At 42.1% G+C, this 16459-nt stretch overlaps 1 protein-coding gene across 2 annotated transcripts in view; it reads right to left on the reverse strand.

Moving 5' to 3' along the window:
* Positions 1–16459, reverse strand: part of roraa (RAR-related orphan receptor A, paralog a) — a 172152-nt gene that overhangs the window by 34690 nt on the left and 121003 nt on the right. Inside the window, exon 1 of one of the 2 annotated variants that reach the window (XM_056416825.1) lies at positions 9533–9630. The exons of the other annotated variant lie outside the window; for it this stretch is intronic. Within the exon in view, the coding sequence (XP_056272800.1) occupies positions 9533–9563 (31 nt within the window). The 5' untranslated portion in view covers positions 9564–9630. Of the gene's footprint in view, positions 1–9532; positions 9631–16459 lie in introns of those variants that run through there. 2 annotated transcript variants of the gene reach the window in all.

Genomic DNA, 16459 nt, shown 5'->3' on the forward strand with positions numbered 1-16459 from the left:
GCTTACTGTTCTTTTCATCTACTACATGACATGACACGAGAAAATTACTGTTAGTGTCTCCAATAAACAGATGTTAATTTGTTTTACAGAGCGACTGGTAAAACTTGACATCTAAAATTACGCTTTTCAGGACATTCATTTAATATGCACTTGAAAATGTATGGAGTTAGCACGTGATTTACAGTGCGGCTACTAATTATTCAATCAGCAACTGGAACTGCCCTCTAGGCACATTCATGTAGAAACAAAATGAATTTGCAATGGTTGCAATTATAGCCTGAAGCTATCTATATTTGATCCCTGGCAGAATTGTTTTACACACCCGATTGAGCCGTTGTTTTACTTTAAAGAAAGCCAATATGTTGGCCCTGATTGAAGCAATACTGTGGGTGTTGGGTACCATTCACACTAAAGTATATTGTAGGAGAAAGAGTTATTGTGTAAGCCAATGCACATAACAATAGTCAGGCCATCAGTCCACTGCTACGTGTAACTGTGTGTGACAGGTGAATGAGAGGCAAGCAGGAAAGCCTTTTGGCCCTCGACTGTGGGCATCAACAGTAAACAGACTACATTGTGCAAAGTGTTTTGCACCTATGGGTTTAAATGGAGTTATACAGTTCCTATATTTAGGGGGTATTGTGGAATATTAGGCTGAGGCGAGAATGCCCTGCAATGTTTGTACAGTATATGCAAGGTCTGCAGCCTTCAGTTTCCAGATAATAAATACTGTGGTGGTGCTCTCATAAGACACTGCATGTCTTCAAAGAGCTACATCTAAGGGAGGAATTGATCAGACACTTTTTTCTCACACTCGGTAAGAGTAGAAAGGAATACATTATTCGAACGGTGTCTATCTCCTCATAAACACGGCCTCTGATTAATTACCTTAGGGCTCTCTAATGAGAATGTGTAAATGAAAACAATGTTAATCTACTATGTATACCATGTTTACTCAAGTTTGCTGAGGTTCAAGAAAAAAACAAAATCCCCGATGTATAAATTATAATAATCCCACATCAGAAGAAAGAAGAAGAAAAAAATCCATGCTGAGATCAAAGCAGAACGGCCCGACGCAATCATGTGTCAAAAGATGAAAAAAGCAACTTCCTTACCCACTCAAGTGGGAAAGGTGTGTCAAACGTACAGTAGTTTGATCATCCTCAATGAGAGGAAAATCTGCTTTACCTATCTCCCATCATGCCTTTGCCTGTTTCCCCTCTTACCTTTGGCTTATCCGCAGTGACAGCTGATATGATCCAGAACAATGAGGCTGATACGAGATATGTGACAACATATGAAAAAGACATTGCAATGTGCTTTATGTAACAAAGACATTGCACTGAAATACAAATCTAAGCATAATCATACCGAGATTTCTCAATTTATTCCATAAAAATGTGTTAAACTAAACTATAACGTTGCACGCAATTTGCATTTGTATAAAAATACATACAAAATACTTTCATTTGATATACATGTAATAAAGGCAAACTAATAACATACCCTGCAACATATCAAACATGCACAGTCTGGGAGAACCTTCCCCATCACTTCACAGACACTGTGGTTGAGACTGGTGTCTTTTATCACAGCAGAGTAACACCTGAAAACATTTCATTTACACGAGGAGGCAGAGCTCAGACAATAGCCATTTGTTTACCGGGACTGAGGGAGTCACATCTGGAACTCCATTAACTACCGAAACAGGCGGTAACATAAGCCTTTGAATACAAACACACAAAAGCAAGTGACATTCTTCTTCCACAGTTTTTAAACTATGTGCACTTGTGTAATATTCTTGGCAATATTTTGGTTTCCATGGAGTATATGACAGTTTTGTCCGTGAACAACAAAACATTTAAGCATTCAAGAAATAAGCAGTAACACTGTGGCTGCTTCTTATGACAGTTAGAAGTCATTAGCAGTGGGCTGTGCAGCTTTGAGAGTAATTGAGAATGCTTTGTTTGGGCAGATTCCTCCTCCGTTGCCCAAAGTCACACATTAAAGAGATTAAAACAGCCTTCAGCGCAGTAGGAACAGGGCGGCCTTCCTCTCCCCTCCAACTATTGACAAAATAAAACTTAGAAGCGACAGCTGCTGATTTGTTACTAAGCGATGGATCCCTGCAAGCAAATAAAGCAGTCCTGTCAGTCTCTCTGCAAGAAAAACTCTATTTGGTTCCTCGTGACAGAAATCCATCGAATGCTTAAAACTTTAAGTCGCCATTTCTTTCAATTTGTAAAAAGGAATCCTGTGAGCTCTGGAAATGAGCTAATGGAGAACTTTTCTACATTATGGAGCAAGATCCTTTTTCTTTGCCTAAATTAAGCTCCTGTAAGAGGGTGATCACAAGCACAGCCTGAGACTTTGAGCGAGGGTCTCTGCTGACGCTGCTGTTGTCCAGGCTGGACTGAGCTGAGCAGCCAGGTTGACAACGACCTGCGCTCAGCACGAGGAACGCTCTCATCCAGAAACAAGAAGCCCAGGGGAACAAGGACAACAATATGCCAAAATACCCTCTTGAAGACAACAAAACAACACAAAAAGGCTCAGAAAGAGTCAGTGGTGGGTGATTGCCAGCTGCACTCCAGATTACCAGGCTCTCTGAGAGTCTTTCAGCAAACGCTGAGAGCCGTCGCATCGTCTTCAGCTCCTTAATCAGTTCAGTCGGGGAGGGATGGATCGTGACATGCAAAAGGCTCAGCACGATGGGGAATAAACTCATAATCAGCAATCAGATATTCCACATTGCTCGAGGGGGCGGGGAGCTCATCTCAGATAGGTCAAGGATCTCTCCACAGCCAGTTAACCCCTTTGCTCCCGCTGGGAAGCATGCACACTCTCATTGTCTAGGACACGCATTGTTTAGTTGGCTCTGCTGCCTGACTTGCTGAATTGAGTCAGACACATGCAAAAGAGCGCATCCTTTTGCTCTTGTATATAACTGTGTAAAGACGGTTTCAATGGCAAAAATAAACTTTACAAGTGCATAAAAAAGGTTGGAGTTCATTAAAGCGCCATGGCCCTGAATAAGCCATGTGCTGCTCCTTTAAACAAAGTTCATTGCCTTGCAGATTATACTTCCTTTCATCTTTGCAATTAGCCCTGAAACAGCATTTCTTTTATTTCAAATGAATGCATGTGCATACAAATCAATCTTAAGCAGTCTGTTCAAGCAAGGCTGTTTTTCTTTGTTATTTATGATGATACAATTCCTTTCATGCATCTTAGTTTGGGTGAGGGGGGCCTAATGCTGCTAACCTTGAGTTAGTTTTCACTCAGGCCTACACAGGTTCCTCTGGGAGATTCAAACATGCCCTATAACAATGTGCTGAAGCAATGACAGCAAAGTTAGGAGACTGGAGCAACTTCAACATTATTATTATTATTTGTCTATCTTGAACAGCACCCCCTAGTGCTCGGAGGGATTCATAATCTTTGTTTTTCCATCACCGCAGACGACAGATCATACGAGTGTAATTTATGCCATCCAACAAGTAGAACCCCTAATGGCCTCTGCTGGGACACGTAATCAAACGCCTCACAAACTTCTCTCCCTTTTGTAATCAAGCGTCTCAGCGCATGTTGTGATCTTTGTTATAACGCTGCCTGCTCCCTCATCTCATCAACATTCTGTACACCTTTCATTTTTCATCCTTTGTTCCCCGCCAGGGTCCTTAGATGCTGCAGCCGCTCTCCGTAGAGCAGAGGGGAGTGTGACTTAGTATGCTGTGACCTCTGACCCCTTCCAAGCTCCCTGACTATACAGCATTCTATTGCTGCAACTCTGACAATGTCATCCCAATGTGCAATGTCTTAATACAAATTCCATAGACATTCATATGTGCAACCGAGGTCATCACTTTCAATAAAGTTCACAGAACATGGCTGTACCACATGTCCATCGCAAAAGTGCTGAGTTAGCCATTATAGTGACAGCTCTTATTAGCGGCTGTCACTGAGAGCTCCTTTTTGGTCACCCTAGGTCACTTTAACGGCAGAAAAGAACTCCACTCTCATCTCACCTCTGCTGCGCTGACCCAGGAGGAGGAAAAAGGGGATGAACCACACAAACAATCCTCCTTTTCTTGTCTGCTGCCGGCATGCTTAACAAGCAGGGAGATCTGATTACAACTGAGAAGAGAGCAGCTTGGTGTTTCATGGAAAAGCAGGTCAACTGGAGAGTGCTGTCAGAGCTCGGAGTCACTGGCCTGATGGAGGAGGAAAAGCTATCGCGCGCGGATGGATGGAGGTTTGTCTCCAGCAGTACAGTAATGGCCTTTATTTACTCTCCCATTAAAACCAGAAAGGATGGGACGAATGATGGAAGCGAGAGAACTGAGCATACGGCTCGAGGGAGAGATGCATTAGTGTCGTCTGGTGTTCCTCCTCACCTTCGACCACTTTTTTGGTTTCTCCCCCGTCTCCCCCTGGCTCACACCCACAAGAGACGGAGCTGCCCCATTGCCATCACCTAACTCCTTATGTGTTTTTCTGTCCTCAGTGTTTGAGTCAGACAAAACGCAAAATCAATAATGCTTTTTTCTCCCCATTTCCTCTTTGATGCAACTTCAAAAAGCCAATGGACAGCCCTCAAGAGGCCCACAGAGAGAAAAAGCCAGTGGTACGAAACACGTTCAGAATGAAAGTACAGGGGGGAAAAACTTCTCTGAAAACACTGTTAACTTCTGAGCCTCAAGGGACAAAGCCTATGAGGGTAAACCAGGACAAGTCAGGCTAAATAAATGTTATTTATTCTTATTTATGAATTTAATAAGTCCACAGAGTATGCATATAAGTACTGTAACTTACTAAAATAAAAACTAATTAGAATGTACAGGGAACGGTTTCTGTGAACATCGAAACACATCCAATGTCGACTCACTTCACATATTCTAGTGGAAGCTACAAAAAGAAAGAGAAGAAAAAGAAATGGACTGTGGTATATGATTATCTAAGGAGTGCTGACTGTGGGAGTATTCTGTCAGCAGCTAAATGCTGCATGACAGGGAGACACTTCAAAGGATCTATAAGTGACTCCTGAAATACTGAGTGAAAGTAACGCAAGAAATTACCCTTAAGTTGGAGGCGTTTGAGGAAGCCCAGCTCAGTTTTTTTACCTGGCTGGGCAGCAAAATTGAGGATCCGAATGAACACAAATCATCTCATGTAGCCCAATGCTTATCTTGTTTGTTGTCCCCCGCTGTTTGATTGGACATGGGACAGGAGGGTCATTTAATCTTGCATGTGATTGGACCAATCTGTCAAAGCCACACGGTGTGACTGACAAGACGAGATGACTGACAGAGCGGCCTGGCACACTACCAAGGGCTTGGGTGGAGTCACAGATTAATGTTCATACAAACTATACTCCCATATGAGTATAACTAGACTATTCATTTGGTTACTGCAAAGACTCATCGAGTCTCCTCCATATATTCTACATAATAGCATATTTGTATCAATACCTTTCAAAGTATGGCTTGTAATAAAGCATGTACTTTTTTGCATTATGCAATTAAGAATATAAGTTCTTACTTATATCATTTTGTAATTTATTCGTATGTATTCTTGTTGTATCCTGATTATTAGTAACATGATTGATTATGATGTTATTTATAATACTACAACAATAATTCCTAAAAGATGAATTGTAACATCACAAACTATACTAACTATAACTAGTAACTCAAAACAAAAAATATAAAACTATCCTCTCCACAGTGCACCTCCCTATCCTTCCAACTTCTATGGAGCCAAATCAAAAATCCATGCTCTCAATGGGCAGTCAATATCTCATTAACTAGTCCCTCCAGACACAGCCAGGCGGCCAGGATGTTCGTCTCAGTGTGCGCAGCAGAGACACACCTCACACACTTTAATAACCTGTGGGGACGCCATTCCCCTTCTTTAGCCAGCTGAGAGGCAAGCGAGAGGGCTAAAGCATGCAGCCTCCATCTGTCAGAGGGACTCTCGTCGTTTCTCTGCTCTCATATTATCTTTTGAATTTGACTGTAACATGGAGGAAAAAGTTGAAATTAAATCAAAACATAAATATTTAATTTGAGGTGTAATGTGATCAATATGGGAATTATGTTCACATTCAAAGTCAAATTATTCTGATCGGCCGAAAAAGAAATATGAACACTTCTTAAAATACTCTCTTTGTAAATGAGGCTTTTATTTTAAATCCTTGCAGGTGACTTGTTCTATATTTGCCTTCACTTTAATCTGTGGTGCTTTTTCTTTTAGCTCTTCATGTCCTCAATCCCTAACTGGATAATAGCCAATCTTGTTAACCTCTGCTTTAATGTGTGAGAGCCTGCAGCACTGGGAAGTGAGCACCTCAATCGGCCCCTGATAGAAAGAGACAAAGAGTACCAAATCTACAGCAGATATTTACAGCCTTGTTAACATAGCCTTAAAGCGCCCATCACAAGATATTTGGCTTTAGCTTCTCTACGGGCCCAGAATTTTTTTAACAGTCTGGTACACACTCGTGTTAAATCACATATTAATGTGCAGTCTGCATGCATTGGGCCTTGCTTTCGACGCTTTTAAAAAGAAGTACTCAAATCCTTTATTTTACTAGTACTAATACTACACTGTGAACGTACTCAGTGTTAAGTAACGTTATAAGAATGAACTGAAAAATGTACAATACAATAATTAAAGCATCCAACTCGTAGAAATAGCCCCTATGGGTGCAATTAGTATATCTAACCATCGATATCTTTTCATTTTTTGGATCTGCTGGTTATTTTCGAGTTCAATTCATTTTGTAAAACCTAATAAAATATTTTGATATGTCAATCAAAATCACCTAGAGCTCAAAGGGACACCTTGAAATGTCTTCTTTAAAAAAAAAAGATTGTTCACCAACAAAGAGTCCAAACTTCTAAATTATTCAGTTTTGTATAATTTAGGTTCAGGATTCACTGACTAATCATCATTGGTTACATATAGTTGAATAGTACATGTTTACAGCATTTCATATTTTAAATGATCTAAAATGTCTTTCTTCTGTTTTGCATGTAGAATCTTAATTGGTCAGGTAACTACTGTCACATAAATGTAGTGCGCTAAGACATTTGGAGTAGAAGTATAACATGTACATGGGTAAAAGTAATCAGTTACATTCTGCACCGCTATGTACACCTCGTCACAATGATGCTCTTTATGGAGAGGTAATTATATGTACTATAGATGAGACACACGTTTTACCTTTTCTGTCAATCTACACATCAAACAACTTTCTTTAATTATGTAATTGGAATTTTCCTCCTAATTGTGCTGAGTAGGCTGGCTAATTTGCATGGGGTAATGAGAGGGATGTTTCCATTACAGGTAATTAGGTACTTGAGAGGCAGTGGTGTGGTAGAGAGGCTGAATAGAGAGGAAGAAGTGGGTAAGGGGGTGGGTGGGGGGCGGGGGGGGTGCAGAGTAGAGACAAAGCCACAGTGACAGAGATGTTTGGTGTAATATATTAACATTATTTTTTGAATGGACAGTATGAAACACATTTTATTTTTAAATCAACAAAAAAGGCACATGAAGTATGAACACTATTAACATAATAACAAAGTCATGTTCTGTTCATCCATCTCACTGACCATTTTCAGGAAGAAATTACTACTGCCGTTTAAATTAGTTTCCAATTATACAGCTGGTTCATATTCTAATTTAATTTCTGACATTGCTACAGTGTCCTATCATGACACGAGCAGCTCCCATCCAACTGAACGTACCAGTAAGGGGTGAGACCGAGCACAGAGTAGACATACAGACTGGCAAATAGGCATAAACATCTTAATATGTTTACGGCTGATGACAAACACGGAACATGTACACATTAAAATGTTGTGTCTCAATGCCGCACTTTAAAAAGTCATAGAAAAGCTACACAACAGTCGATTCTGTCCAAACCCATTTGATTTCATACAGCCCTTCACGATAAACTGCATAAAGGACATTAGGTCAAAGGCCATTTTTCATATGCATCTCATTGGAAATGAGCTACAGGCCTGCTCTTACTCTCAATTCACAACTGACCGTGAGCCTCACTTCATAAATGAATTCTCACATTGTAATCGAAAAAAAGAAAAAGGAATTAACACTATGGTCAGAGTTGCAAGTCGCACACAAAGAGCACGATATTTAACTGCATCTAGATGGCAAACTTAATATGGAAATACATCAACTGTAATTAGGATAAGCTACAAATATACATACAATTTTTTTTATCACACATGAATTATTCATATATATATTTTTTTACATGGATTATTATTTATTAATATGAATATGTAGTGTATGCTTTTTTTTGTCGGGACGTAAATACCATAAAAAAGCAATTATATTTCTGGACAGATGGGAAGACCAAAAAAGCGTCATTGAGCATCAAATTATATGATCATTACTGACATGTATCCTTCAACACAGAATGACAGCTGCCTGAGTCCCATTGATGTCATTGTATTTGACTGTAATATGAGTGCATTTGTTTTGATATGGTTGTTCACATTTCTCCACATGGAAGAATGAGTGCATTCATATGTGCGAGAAGCATGATTATGCGCGTGTGTGCAAGCATGCGAGAGAGAAGTGTGTGTCCTTTACTGTATGTCTGACTGCACTTTCACTGTCTGTGTGGATGTGTGTGCGCATGTATGCCCGTATGATGTTGGGGGTGGAAGAGCTCGGATTAAGCATACTAGATCAACATCACAGCGGCTGGGAGGACCCAGTCCGGCTCTCATGGTCACATATGTAAACCCGACTACCCGAAAAATAGGTCAGTGGAACACAACACACTCACACACAGATATACACACACACGCATGCACCGGTATCAACTCAAAGAATCACTGTCTGCCAGTCGCGCCAGTGCCTTGTCGCCCGTCTGCGACCCATGTTCAACACTGCCACGCACATCTTCCCGCGGAACAGACACATCCTCTGGACTGGAACAACAGGATTAGGAACGGGACAGAAAGGAATAGCAACGCGAGCCCCCCCCCCCCCCCCCTTTACGACCCTTTGCCCCCTGTCTCTGCATGCAACCTCGCATTTATGCGAAAGAAACTTCTCAGGAGCGTTGCTCGTCAGAGACGTGCAAAGATTACACCGGCTGTGGTTTTGACAGCACACCAGACAACAGAGTAGCAGCGAGAAACACACACACACACACACACACACACACACTCACAGACACACGGAGGAAAGGAATCAAAGCAAAATACCTTCACAGATTTTTAAATAAGTTAAATAAGTGTAGCTCAGTTTCTTTTTCTGCATAAAAAACATAAAAAGACGACTGTTCATGCATGAAAAGAAATATTCGAAAATCTTAATTCACTTGCGCGCATTCAGAAGCACAGTATTACTGTATTCCTCCCTCCCTCTCTCTCTCCCTGTCACACGAATGCCTTGCAAATGAAATGCAAAGAGTTGGCAGGCTATGAATAGCGGAGTCGTACTTCCCTACTTGTTACTCAGAGTGCAGGATCAGCATGCATTTCTCTCTTACCTTTCATAGCTGAAATCACAAAATACATCATTAAGCTTCGAGTCCATAAGAGAACAACTATCACCAGCGCAAAGCCCTCCACTGCTGTCTCAGCAGCAGCTGGCCAGCACAGCTCTGTCTCTCAGCCTCCGAGCATGACCACACCAGAATCCATGTGACTGTGACATCAGTGTTCATGTCTGACTGCTCCCCACCCACTAGCCTTTGATTGGCACAGCATGCAGCCAGTAGGGGCGCTGAGAGCTCAGGCAGGGAAGCTGGCCCTCTTCCCACTGATTGCAGTCAGAGCCTTGTATGCCGGCTTGCTAGACACAGCACACTCGCGCTATCTTCTCTGGCATATCTTTTTTAGTGCATGGATAAAGTCAGAACCAGTTCCAGCAGACATCGGGTTATCGCACGCTTGTTCTGTCCCTTTAACTCTGTTTGTTTTCTGCTTTGGAAAAAAAACAGTGCTATGTCAAGGATAACAAAAAAAAGAAAAGAAAAAAAAGAAGAAGGAAAAAAATAAATAAAAGGCGGATACGTGGCTACACGGGGATGAGAGAGAGAGATGAAGCAGAAAAATAGCCCAGGAAACAAAACAGAGCAGAAGTAATACAAGGGAAGTGGAGAGGAAGGATAAGAGGGGAATCTGTAATTTTTCTGTGGCTCAAAGATCGAAGTGCTCCGCTCTCCTCCGCTCTCCTCCTCCTCCCTGTCTGTAGATATGAGTGATCAGTGTGAGGCCAGATGTCTGCAAGCAGCGGTGGGCGCTACACAGAGAGAGGACGAGTGGAGCCTCAGCTTCTTCCCATGACCTCTCAGAGGACCCGCATGCCCTTCTCTCACACACACACTCCGATGGCTCTCACACACTCTTTTTGACAGGTGAAGAAGGGGAGATAGTGACGGAAGGGTTTGGATGATCCCTTCCACCCCACAGCGACCGGGCAATGAGTTTCTTGCTATCATTTCTCCTTCTCTCCCTCCTGTGCCCCTCACTCTCGACCCCTGCTTCCCATTCCAGTCCCTACCTCTCTGTCTCTCTCTCTCTCTCCTCCTCCACTCTTCGCTCATCCTCTCTCATATGATAATCTGTTCTGACTCCTAACCAGCTGCCTCTCTCTGATACAATATTCTGGTTTTAGTGCAATCCAGCCTTGGCCAATAACAATGTTGCATTTGGCATTTCCATGAATAAGCTGGCGCTCATATCATCTTGTCTCAAGACAAACATCATGCAATCAGGCGATGCAATATTTGCCATAAAAAATGACAGGAAAAATATATTTTTTACACCATCAATATTTTGAATTTTGATATTTTATGGGGCTGATCTAAAAATCTCTACAGAGGTTTGAAATTACTAACACTACAGCAGCACTGTATCTTGAACACAAGATTCTGATGCTTTCACATGGACAGCATTTCAACATTGCGTTATACAATATTGTATTCCCCTTTTACACACTCAATATCTATCTGAATTTGATGCCGTCTATTGTGGTCTGTTAAATGAATAAAGGTCCTTCTAACCACATATGCAATGGAAATGAGGACTCAGCAGCTTGCAACATAAATCTTCCCATGACAATGTTTCATTAGGACCTCTATGATCCATTAGAGGCACTAAACACATTAACTCACATTGTGTCAACACCGGTCTCTTATTGCACACCGTCTAATGAACACAATATCATTCAGAGGCTGATAGCATCAAATGGAGCGTGCTTGGGATACAAACTACACGGAGACGGGCTCTGAGAAACTATTCAAAACAATATGATGTCAGAGACCGAGCCGTTGACTCGTTTCAATGTTGCTGTCTTCAAAGTTCACCAGATTCAGAGCCAGGGCCTTTGCAGGGACATGTTTCACTGCCACTATCTGTGGTTGTCTCACAAACCGGCTGCTCCATCAGTGTACCAACCGTGGCTCGACACACAGCGGCTCAACGCTGAGCTCTGGTTAAGGGGGGAAAAGAACGACATGATGCTGTAGGAGGAGTTGCTCCTGTTGACTAGTTATCCAATAACATCTGAGAGGAGGATACCATCCTTATTACCAGTGTCAGGAGAGAGAGATACATCTTACATATCTTCACTATTTATCATCTTAAAGGGTTGTTTCACCCAGATTACAAAACTAAAAACAAAAAGCATTTTACTTTCCACCAACAATAACTAATAAATGCCAGTTTTGCACATTTTCCACAGTAACTGGGAAACTTTCTGCAGACAAATACTATTTCAAACGTTCTCTTTTGGTGCAGTCCTGAGCCTTAAGTGTGTAAGTCACCAACCACGGAACACAATGTCCGGAGCTGGGGCTCTGTGTGGCGTCATTCCGCATCTCTCCGTCCTCTCATTTCCTGTGGCTATCTAATTAAGGAATATAAATAATAAATTAAGTTTTTGTACAATACTGTGAGCCTCACAAACAGTATTGCACAATGTATTTTATTTTTATTTTAAGTGAACTTTCCCTTTAAAAAACCCCATAAAACATAAAACATAAACTAATAAAAAACAATCTTGATGTTGTTCTACTTCTTTAGCTCTACAACAAATATAGTGCCTGCAACTGTATATAATTGTGCTTAAAAGCCCAGGCCTCCCAAAGGAGAAATGTCTCCAGCAAAGCTGCTTCATTTGCTCTTGATCACACTCTCCCGTGACTGCTCCACATTACCAGGGACAGGATGCCAATACCCTGCTGATAGTTGTTCATTAGGGCATTGATTAAGCCACAAAGGCTGTGATGGTCAAATGTCTGTGTGTAGTAATGTGCGGATCACTGTCGCCATCAATAGGGCCATTTTAGTCAATCATTTCTTTGAGTATAAAATATAAATCTTGAAAGTGAAGTTGCTATGTCTCCAAGAGGGAGAAAGTTGGTGGTAAAGACACTAAATGTGTGCATTTAGACAAGCCCAGTCATGTGTGTCACACACTCTTCTTGGATTAATCCAAGCAAATGTATTTACTGTAAACAAGCCCTGTGGAATGGAATTCAATTGAGATGAGGTGCAGAGCATCCACTAGTGCCCCTGGAGGAGAGGAGAGGACCAGAGCTGATAATGGCCTCATTAGCAGTCTGTCAGTAGCCATTCCACGCACAGACTCACCGTGCAGCTGATCCATTTTAACTCTTACAGCTCTGGACCAGCCTCAAAACTGTCCTCTGCGTGCTGTTGCTCTCTGCGGCCTTTGACCCCACAGGATAAACTGTTATGGACTTCCTCATTATGTGTGTGGCAATCTTGTCGTGAGGTATTTTAGAGAGTTGAGGCTTATATTCCACCACGAGAGCCACCTGGGTGTTTGGAGGCACGACACCAGCCTGAAGCAGAGGTAGAATTAACAAGCTTCAACAGGCACTCCATGAAAACAATACAGAGCTATTTAATATAGATGCCAAGGAGTGGAGGGCATAATATTAGAACCATAACAGCACTGGCCCACACCACACAATCATAAACCAATTTAGGGCCATTCCAGGCAATTTCCTGGGGGCTTCCACTTGTGGGAAGACTTCAATAAATCACACAGACAACAATGGGAATATCTATTTCAGTGAAAATAGAGGACACTATTGGGTTATGTCCAGAGGACTGCGCTGGGCTGCACTTAAAGACAAGTTTGAATAAGAGAAGTGAGAGTTTAAAAACATACAACATGCCGCTGTTGTGCCTGGGTTTCATGGTATAATGTGGAGCTAGAGGAAATGTTGTTCACTCATTACAGCTAATGGGTTTTCCATGGAGCAAAGCCGTGTCTAGTAAGGTAGCAGCTGTGGGTAAGTCGTGTGCTTTCTGCAATCTTAACAGTCACTGTGAACTCTGATCAGATGACGATGTACACTGCTCTTCATCCTTTATGTACGCTGCAACTCCGGGGCCAGCTCAGCACTATTCTCTCTTTCTATCTGTCACTCAAAACAAACACACAGGAACACTATTTATAGAACAGGAGGGTCAGAATGAATACACCTGAAATCATATCATTCCTATAGGTGCAGTGTACAGCCATCAACTGTCATGTAATCTGAATCAACAACAGTACTGATAGTGAATGGCTGACAAGGCTATCGCCTTTTGTTTTACTGCCACGGTTATTTATAGAGTGAAATTTAAATCTTTTTTTGAACCAACACAAAAAAGGAGTATTTCCAAATCAATTCAATCAAAAGTTTTTGCAAAAAATAAATGAATACAAGTGCTGTATCACCGTGGTAGCAAAGCCAAATTGCCCTCCATGTATTGACCACGCTTTACATTTAAGGCAGACATGCATGCCTGCCTCCCATTAAATGACCCCTAGCAGGTATGAGTGAGGGGGTGACAATGGGCTTTGAACAATATTAATAAGCACTGCACTTCTATGAAAAACATCAAACACCCTCAGCTCCTTTTTAGTCGCTACTTTGTTTAGCGGCTGCGTCGTAGTTGCTGTTATTTCTGTGCTAGACTTGAACTAAGTGAAATGCGAGGCCATTTCTGTCCGTCTTCAGCAGCGACACACGGGTTTACAATCTTCCCACCGGAACTGAATTGATTGATACCGCCTTTAAAAAAAAAAAGCACCCTCATACATTCAACAAAGGTTGTCATTTAAGTGACTGGAATAAATCAGTTTATTTATTTGGTTTATCAAATGAAAAGGCAGTGGTTAAAGAAGGATCATCAGCACTGCTGGAGTGCTATCATAAATCTCACAGAACAATTTTTCAATAGATCAATAGAAATCAGATTTAACAATGAATTGCACCGCATCCCCTTTGTGCGAAGCTGCCCTTGGGGACAGAAAGGAAAGGGATAGGAGGATCGAGAGAGAAGGAGCGAAAGGGAACGAGGAGGGGAGATTATCGCAGGCATGGCAGTCTGTGTGAGAGGCTTAGCCTGGCTAGGCGGGGAGGTGGAACCCTGTGAATTCTAATGAACTGGCAAGACTCCCCCAAAACCATCTCCATCTCCATGGCACGAGGACGACAGGAGGGAAGGAGGCGGTGATTAGGAAGGCGCAGCCTCTCCACGGCAAACCAAACAGAGCAGGTCATTTTCCCTGTTATAATTATGGCTATAACCAGGCATGAGGGATTGATAATGGACCTGCTTATTCTTCATGCCCTGCAAAGGCAACCACTGGGCCTGTCAAGGGGCAAAGCATGATGTTGTGGGTTTTATCTTCTTCTGTTGGTCGGGTGACTCTGGTAAGAGTTGCGATAGCTGTTGAAAAGGGCAGCAGGGGAACTTGGCCTTTGAGGGAGAAGTTAACGAATGAACTTCATTATTGAGGAGCATACCAGGGAGACCCCCCGGAGTGTGTGATGTATTACCGAGCGTCAAACTTACACACTCCCCCCAACATCACTAATATAGCCTGACATCAGCTCTGGGGGGAGGTAGGCGTGTAAACTAAAATAGTTAACCTTCTGGCTTGAGGCTATAGAAGGAAAGAAGAGAACAGAGAAACAAACTGGGATGTACAATATTTGCAGTGGCTTTCAATAAAAGAAGAAAAAATATGTTAAAACCTCGAAATTACTCAATATTTCCCTGGTGTTTAGGCTGAACAATTTCACCATTATTCTCTTTATTGAAACACCAAAGTGAGTAATGAGGCGGAGCGTTTTTCTGTGACTGCACAGCGCAGAAACCCTCCGAAGAAAACGGTTTCAGCTTAAACTAACACATATTTATGCGTCTCTGTCACTACAGGTAATGCGGTCGGTCCGGTGAGACAGTCCAGATCAACGCAATGTAGATCACTCTCATTTATTAAATAGCAACTCTGTTCAAGCGTGAAAGTAACTTTTCCAAAGTTCTATGGGCTTCATAAAAACAAGTGTCCCACTCGTGGGACAATGTTTTCCGAAAGATTAAGGGAGATCTTCAGGCTATTCGCGATGTGCACCACTTAGCCTTCCCCCTTCCCCCGGATGGAGTTTCTCGATGGTGGACGGGACGCAGGAGCTCTTTTACTGAGCACACTCGCAACACTTTTACTCTTGACTTATGAGGATGCCATGGGTGCAGGGGAGTGATTCATCACTGGGTGTGCTCCTCTTGCACCCTCACACATTAGTAATGTGGTCCGCTGAGGAGGAGTTCTGTCATCAGTCTGTACCTGGACCCTCTGAACAAGGTAGGTCAACAGGAGGCAGCAGCGGCTGGCCCACTTTTAGTCTTTCACAGCACCTTTAAGTTTCCTCCAGCTCTGCCACAGCTGAGCCTGACGCACACAGTAAGACCAGCCTGGTCAAGGAGAGACTTCCTCTGTGCTGTAACCGGTGATCTCTCTATATCTGTTGACTCAGTGAAGCGTGTCCCCCCAGTGCCAAAGTACAGCAGGCCAAGTGAGACTTGGTGAGACATTAAAGCAAACAGAGATTTGTATCTTCATTCAAAATATGACAGTGTAAAAGCAACGAAAAAAAGCAAAGAAAAACTAACAAATGACTCATAGTTTGGAAGAAAAGTTCCCAGACTTATCCATCTGAAACCGCCTGGGGAAATTTCATCACAAGACTTCCTAGTATTCTGTAATACAGCCGCAACAAAATAAGTGATCGTCTGTTCTTTCACAAGATGTAGCGCCACTTTAAGTCAGCATAAGCCTTTGACCTTAACATTGCAGGTAATGCACATTTAAATACCTACCTCAGTATTCATGTTTGTCATTTTACTTGTGAAGATTAGGTGTAAAAAGGCTATTTGAATCCAAAACACAGGATTAAGGGATAATGCTGCTCTGTGTCTTGTGAGTCGACCTTGATTCTGTAATCCAGCATATTTCTCTCTCTTGTACATTCAATACTGGAGAACAGCTCACGCTGATGTAATGGCAAACGCATAATGGCACCATGCTGAAGGAGAAAGTAATCTGAATTAAAGGGAACTTCATTGTGATATCTTTGTAATGGAACTGGAAATGGCATGACGAG

This window comes from Pseudoliparis swirei, chromosome 6 (assembly GCF_029220125.1).
Source record: "Pseudoliparis swirei isolate HS2019 ecotype Mariana Trench chromosome 6, NWPU_hadal_v1, whole genome shotgun sequence".
In the NCBI taxonomy this organism is placed as follows: domain Eukaryota; kingdom Metazoa; phylum Chordata; class Actinopteri; order Perciformes; family Liparidae; genus Pseudoliparis; species Pseudoliparis swirei.